The sequence below is a fragment of the Platichthys flesus genome, chromosome 1 (genome assembly GCF_949316205.1).
Source record: "Platichthys flesus chromosome 1, fPlaFle2.1, whole genome shotgun sequence".
Classification (NCBI taxonomy): domain Eukaryota; kingdom Metazoa; phylum Chordata; class Actinopteri; order Pleuronectiformes; family Pleuronectidae; genus Platichthys; species Platichthys flesus.
The window spans coordinates 1,786,966-1,794,595 of record NC_084945.1 but is presented as its reverse complement, the minus strand read 5'-3'; the positions used below and the strand labels follow the sequence as shown (position 1 = coordinate 1,794,595).

Below are 7,630 nucleotides of genomic sequence, written 5' to 3'. Positions count from 1 at the left end.
TTTTCAAAACTAAAATCTCTCTAATTCATCATTGCAGCAACAAAACAAACATTGTGCTTTTACTTTGAAGACAAAAACAGATGTTACTGACATTTGTAGATTTCAGCTTCAGTCATGAACTTTATTTAAATGTGTGAGCGGACGTTTCTAACAGTGATGACTTCCTGTGCAGGTTCCTGATGAAGACCATGCAGAGAGTTGAAAGCTGATGGGATCATGAACAAACTGAGGTAAGTCACATGGTGTTTGACCTTTGACCTTCCTCTGAGGTTGTAGTTTCAGACATGGAGGCAGAAGGATCAACTGAATATTGATTCTATGTGAATATTCACAGCGATTATTGGCATATTTAGAGTAAAATCAACTGTTAAGCACGAATGCATGATTTCCATCCAATGGGTGACGTGTCCTCAAGCTCTCAGACAGCCCCCCCCCCCCCCCCCCCCCCGCTCCTCCAAATATCAGTTAATACTTCTGGTTTCCAAAAACCAAAATGGTGCTGGACACAATGTCAAACAGGCTTCAGAACAGCAGCTCACGAACAAACTGGTGAAATCAAGGTGGGTCGATACCTGATAACGTGTGTGTGTGTGTGTTTGTGTGTGTGTGTGTTTGTGTGTGTGTGTGTGTCTGTGTCCACATACAAACAGTGTAATTGAGTGATTTACATTGTTGATAAATCAGCTGCTCATGAAGCTGCTCTAATAGAGAGTGTGTGTGTTTGTGTGTGCGTGTGTTTATTGGGGGGGTGGGGGGGGTTGTAGGCAGCCTGCTGGGTGGTAACGGCCATGACACGTTCAGTGGCACCCATTCATTTATTTCATAATAAGGGTCTGGATAACCTGCGGTGGCAGCGGTGGGGGTGGGGTGGGGGTGGTGGGGCAGGGGCGTGTCATTAATCCGTCACAAATTGGAAACAAGGCGGCGGATCCGTGAGTCACCAGCAGAGTTTAACCACACCCACTCATTATCTGATGTTTACTGTCTGAAGCTCGTCCTCAGTCACCAACGCTTACCAACATGGACGACCGTAAACAATTTAATATATATATGGTTTATTAAAAAATCAACAAGAGGATCAGTGACTGTATATAAAGATGATCAGTGACTGTATATGAAGATGATCAGTGACTGTATATGAAGATGATCAATGACTGTATATAAAGATGATCAGTGACTGTATATAAAGATGATCACTGTCTGTATATAAAGATGATCAGTTACTGTATATAAAGATGATCAGTGACTGTATATAAAGATGATCAGTGACTGTATATGAAGATGATCAATGACTGTATATGAAGATGATCAGTGACTGTATATAAAGTCGATCAGTGACTCTATATAAAGAGGATCAGTGACTGTATATAAAGATGATCAGTGTCTGTATATAAAGATGATCAGTGACTGTGTATAAAGATGATCAGTGACTGTGTATAAAGATGATCAGTGACTGTATATAAAGATGATCAGTGACTGTATATAAAGATGATCAGTGTCTGTATATAAAGAGGATCAGTGTCTGTATATAAAGATGATCAGTGTCTGTGTATAAAGAGGATCAGTGACTGTATATAAAGATTATCAGTGACTGTATATAAAGAGAATCATTGACTGTATATAAAGATGATCAGTGTCTGTGTATAAAGAGGATCAGTGACTGTATATAAAGAGAATCATTGACTGTATATAAAGCGGATCAGTGACTGTATATAAAGATGATCAGTGACTGTATATAAAGATGATCATTGACTGTATATAAAGATGATCAGTGACTGTATATAAAGAGGATCAGTGACTGTATATAAAGAGAATCATTGACTGTATATAAAGAGGATCAGTGACTGTATATAAAGATGATCAGTGACTGTATATAAAGATGATCACTGACTGTATATAAAGAGAATCATTGACTGTATATAAAAATGATCAGTGACTGTATATAAAGACCATCAGTGACTGTATATAAAGAGGATCAGTGACTGTATATAAAGATGATCAGTGACTGTATATAAAGAGAATCATTGACTGTATATAAAGATGATCAGTGTCTGTGTATAAAGAGGATCAGTGACTGTATATAAAGATGATCAGTGTCTGTATATAAAAATGATCAGTGTCTGTATATAAAGAGAATCATTGACTGTATATAAAGATGATCAGTGACTGTATATAAAGATGATCACTGACTGTATATAAAGATGATCACTGACTGTATATAAAGAGAATCATTGACTGTATATAAAGAGGATCAGTGTCTGTATATAAAGATGATCAGTGACTGTATATAAAAATGATCAGTGACTGTATATAAAGATGATCAGTGACTGTATATAAAGATGATCAGTGACTGTATATAAAAATGATCAGTGACTGTATATAAAGACCATCAGTGACTGTATATAAAGAGGATCAGTGTCTGTATATAAAGATGATCAGTGACTGTATATAAAAATGATCAGTGACTGTATATAAAGACCATCAGTGTCTGTATATAAAGATGATCAGTGACTGTATATAAAAATGATCAGTGACTGTATATAAAGACCATCAGTGACTGTATATAAAGAGGATCAGTGACTGTATATAAAGAGGATCATGAAATCATCCATCTTGTGGTGATGACATCATCTGAATGTCTCCTCCAATCCCAGCTGCAGGTTTAACACTTGTTTACAGAACTGATCAGAAGTCAGTCATACAGATGTTACAGATGTGGTTTATTAATTTTAAGTTAGATAAATATCTGTTTTAATATGATAAATCAAAGCAGAACCAGTCGCCACCGCTGCTTTAATTCTGAAACTCCCACCTCATCAGATTAAAAGACGAGGTGTGTGCGTGTGTGTCTGTGTGTGTGTGTGTGTGTGTGTGAGTGTGTGTGTGTGTGTGTGTGGTCTAGCTCTTTTCTCTGAGAGCAGCTGAAGTGCTGCCGGATGATGAGGAACGTGCTGAAGTGTTTCCAACAGAGCAGCTACTCTGCATTTTAAACACACACAAACACTCTCTCTCTCTCACACACACACACACACACACACTCACACACTCTTAACATGTCTGTTCATTTGTATCCCCTGATCTTCAAAGATCCTCAGTAACACAATGAGGGGAGGAATCACTCCTTAGAATATGTACGTCATTGAAGGATCAGTGATGATCAGTTATTTCTGATGTGAACTTCCTGTTCTGCTCATCATCAAACTCCTTTCACACGTTGATTTATTCATTTTTTTTGTCCGAATAAAACATGTGTTCACTGAACCTCAGGTAACTACGTGTATGTGTGTGTGTGTGTGTGTGTCTGTGTCTGTGTCTGTGTGTGTGTGGGGGGGTGTCTCTGCTTGGCTTGGTGACTTTTGGCTGCAACGTCTGAAACACAGAAAAACAACTTCGTAATATTTCGTTTCGGTGTTAGAACACGCACATACACACACACACACACACACACACACAGACTTACTGCATCTTCTCGATAATCAATGGTCAACTTTTTAAATATTTGCGTATTAATATTATTAATGATAATAATAATAACATAGAAAGTGTTTCATTCTGTTAAGTATTTATTCAAACACACACAATAAACAATAAACAAAAACAATAAAGTGCGTGTTCTCATCACTTTCTATTAGCTTAATTATATTAACTAATGACATAACAACTGTATGTTTTACACAATTATCATAAAATGAGTCTTTTACTCCAGTATTGACTTTCTCTCCTTGCTCTCTGATTGGCTGCTGTGTGACCAATCATAAACTGTGGCAGAGTGACAGAGGCCTTAAAATGTAATCTCCGACTTTCATTAATATTTACACACATACACGTATATTTATATGTTGAATGATGGGATTTGTGTATTTATATAAATGTCTGATGATGAACTGATTTTACAGTAGCTGATTAATATCAACGTTAATATGAATTAAAGTATTTTAACTGACAAACTGGAATTTATAAAAATGTAAAATTGTAAATCTGTCAAAAAGCATTTTAGTTTGATTGAAGTCATTGGACAATTTTAGAATATAGTCACAAGTATCATCAGCTGAAATTAAACGCTTCTGGAGTTTATTTCAATAAATCTTTTTATTTCAATGAACTTTTACCGAACAAGGAAAAAACTATATTTACAGGATATTTTGAAACAATGAAATAAATAAAACCAAAGATGCAAAATCTTCCAAACGAAAAAACGCCACAAACAAAATAACACGTCTTAAAAATCAATGCTGATGATTGGTGATTAATTCGAATTAACAATAATAATTATTTGTCTTAGTTAATTGGTTAATTTTTTTTTCTCTTGGTGGTGTGGTTTCTCTGAGTGTGTGTGTTTTCCGATCGTGTGTGTGCATTCTGAACGCTCCGTCGCATCCTCAGCTCACAGGTCAAAGGCCAGACGTGTGAAAGTGCCCCCCCCCCCCCCCCCCCCCCCCCATGGAGATATTAAATCGGTTCATCTTAATTTACATCATTCAGTCATCTGATGTGAAGCTGAATTTTAAAAAACAAAAACAAACATCGGCAGATTTATTTTTACTAAACAACACTTCGTCTTAAAAAACACAAATTGTTTTATACCAAATTATTTCTTTTATTCTCTTATTGTTTATTAATTATTGATTGCTCTCGTAAATCCATAAAATCAATCAGACAGACAATTAACTAATGACTCTCACATTTAATTGAATTACTTGCTAATGGGTCCTTTCCAGCCCCATAAATTCATTCAGAGCCACTTATGGTTTATTATTTATTATTATATTAATATTACTGTTATCCTGATAATAATAGTTCAATAACTTAGATGTTAAAATAACAAGATTCATGATGCAAGGTGCGGCTTGGGGCAGAAAGATAAAGATAAGAAATATGGATGAAGTTCAATCATCTGTTAGATTCTGAAAAGCATGTTTCTACATAACGTTTAAAATGCAAAGTATATATAAAATAAATATGTTAAATAAAGAAATTTAACACGCGAGACTGAGCCGTGAAAAGAATCTTTGTGTTGGTGATTAATGATGAACGAGTGAATGAAGGTCGATGCTCAGTCACGCGTCTCAATTAAAAACCAGCTCGTTGAATCCTGTGAGATGAGCGGCGCAGTGGTTTGAAGTGTCACTCAGGTTCAAAGAATTAACTGTTCAAACTTTATTTTAGGGGAATTTTGTTTAATTTACAAAACACAACAAATCTAAAAACCTGAAGAAACGAAAACCTTCCACAGAAAATCCCGTTAACGTGACTGTCTCATCTGCGTGAGTCAGCTGGAAACTGCTGTGCGTTTCAACGTGTTTATCTTCATTTAGTACTTTTGTGTTACTGTCTTATTGTGTCATAAAACATAACAAATGTTCGTTAACGAGCCCCAAACTGCGGCTTCATTTGTCAGTGCAACACACGTACACACACAACACACAACACAACATACACGCCGTGCGTAAAATGTTTCCAGACAGACCCACATACCTGCACAGAGCGCAGCGCCGACTCCAGCACCCGGGACTCGAGCCTCTTCCTCCGGATGCTCTCGGATCAGTTTGCCGCTGAGTCTTCAAATGAAATGACTCGTGTTGGCTTCATGTGAATGAATGGATCCACAGCGCGCCCCCGTCCCACAGCCTCACCCCCCCCCCCCCACCCCCTCCCTCCCTCTCCCCCTCCCCGTGCATCCTCCTCCCCCGGGCTGTGATCATGTGACGGTGAAGAAGTGGCCCATTAATGAAGCTCCTCTCCGGGGGTCTTCTCTGCTCCTGTCACCGCCGTCCAGCCCGCACACGGGACACAGCGACACCGGGACATGGAGGAGGCAGCAGCAGCTTAGCGCAGCTCAGCCGCGGGAAGGAGGAGGACGGGACACCGCGCTGCACCTGCCGGGGACCCGCAGCAGGCAGGCGGGGAGGAGACGAGCGACCAACCGCTGCTTCTGCAACTTTTCTACCAACTTGTCGGCGGAGTTGAGGCTCCACGTCCGCGCGTAAAATACGGAACCATGCGTCCCCAGCACCGGGCCAGTGTCCTCCCGTGCGTAAGGCACTTCTGAAGAGTTGGGAGTGTTGGGACAAAGTTTGTGAAAAGTGAGGCGACTCTTTCCCGTAGACTCGACTGGTCCTGACCCGGCTCGGTCCGGCTCAGCGGAATAATGCCTCGTCCGGGGAGGAACACGTACAGCGACCAGAAGCCCCCCTACTCCTACATCTCCCTCACGGCCATGGCCATCCAGAGCTGCCCGGAGAAGATGCTCCCCCTCAGTGAGATTTACAAGTTCATCATGGACCGGTTCCCGTACTACCGGGAGAACACGCAGCGCTGGCAGAACTCCCTGCGCCACAACCTCTCCTTCAACGACTGCTTCATCAAGATCCCGCGCCGACCGGACCAGCCCGGGAAGGGCAGCTACTGGGCGCTGCACCCGAGCTGCGGCGACATGTTCGAGAACGGGAGTTTCCTGCGGCGCAGGAAGCGCTTCAAGGTGGGCGGCATGCAGGCCACGGACCCGCTGGGGCCCAGCAAGCCGCAGGACGCGGCCCACTACCTGCAGCAGCAGGCCAAGCTGCGGCTCAGCGCGCTGCACGCCGCCGCGCACCTCCCGCACATGACGGGCGGATACAACCTGAGCTCCGTGTCGCAGCCGTCCAGCTTCAAACACCCGTTCGCCATCGAGAATATCATCGCCAGAGAGTACAAGATGCCGGGCGGCCTGGCGGCCTTCTCCACCGCCGGGTACCCGCTGCACAACCAGCTGACCCCGGCCTGGCCGCACATGTACGGCTCCGGGATGATGGACACCACGGCCCCCATCTCCATGGCCAGCGACTACTCTGCCTACGGCATGCCGCTCAAATCGCTCTGCCACGGCGGACAGACTCTGCCCGCCATCCCGGTGCCCATCAAACCCACGCCCGCCTCACTGCCCTCACACATCCCGGCTTTCCTCGCGAACTCGCCCCAGTCTCTGAGCCCCACGTCCCCGCACACAGCCACCGGGCAGAGCAGCCCGGCCGCGCCCGGAGAGGCGCTGCCCTCCTCGGCCTCGCTGCAGTCCGTGGTGGCGGTGCACTGACCGGAGCCTGGACTTTTCTCTTTTTATATATTAAATAAAAACACTGAAGGGAAAACGAGAAACTTCTCTAAAGCAGAGTTTTGTCTCCAGGACACGAAGATTTAACTCTGCGTGTTTTTCTGAGTGAAAGTGAAGAATCATCGAAGTTTCAACGTGTTTTCACTTGATGTAAAGAAACAGCAGCTTGACCTTTGACCTCCGACTGACAATAATCATGACAAACAGAAATAATTAGTAATAATTATAAACAGTTTTCATTTTCTAGATCTGATTCAAAACCACGTTGAGATGCAGTGTTTTTTGTTTCTTCAGTTTTTCCCTCTGGAGACAAATGATTCGGATCTTTTGTGTTTTTCAGTCTTTTCTCCTCAAACGGAGAGAAACAGATTCATGACTCTGACTTTTCTCTCTCTTTTCTGCCACAGAAGAAAAAGACGGTAATTTAAAAATGTGTATAAAACAAAAAAAAAAAAACAGAAAAATCTTCATCAAAATGCAAACTTGCTTTTATTAAACCAAATAATGATGCAGTTATTAGTTATTTTAGTTTTTTTTATATGG

General features: G+C 41.9%; 1 protein-coding gene across 1 annotated transcript; it reads left to right on the top strand.

Moving 5' to 3' along the window:
* The first annotated feature begins 6,148 nt into the window (after window positions 1-6,148).
* On the top strand, window positions 6,149-7,136 carry LOC133956933 (forkhead box protein B1-like). Its single transcript, XM_062392306.1, has one exon. The coding sequence runs from the start codon at window positions 6,149-6,151 to the stop codon at window positions 7,067-7,069; it is 921 nt and encodes a 306-aa protein (XP_062248290.1). The 3' UTR covers window positions 7,070-7,136.
* Window positions 7,137-7,630: the final 494 nt, after the last annotated feature.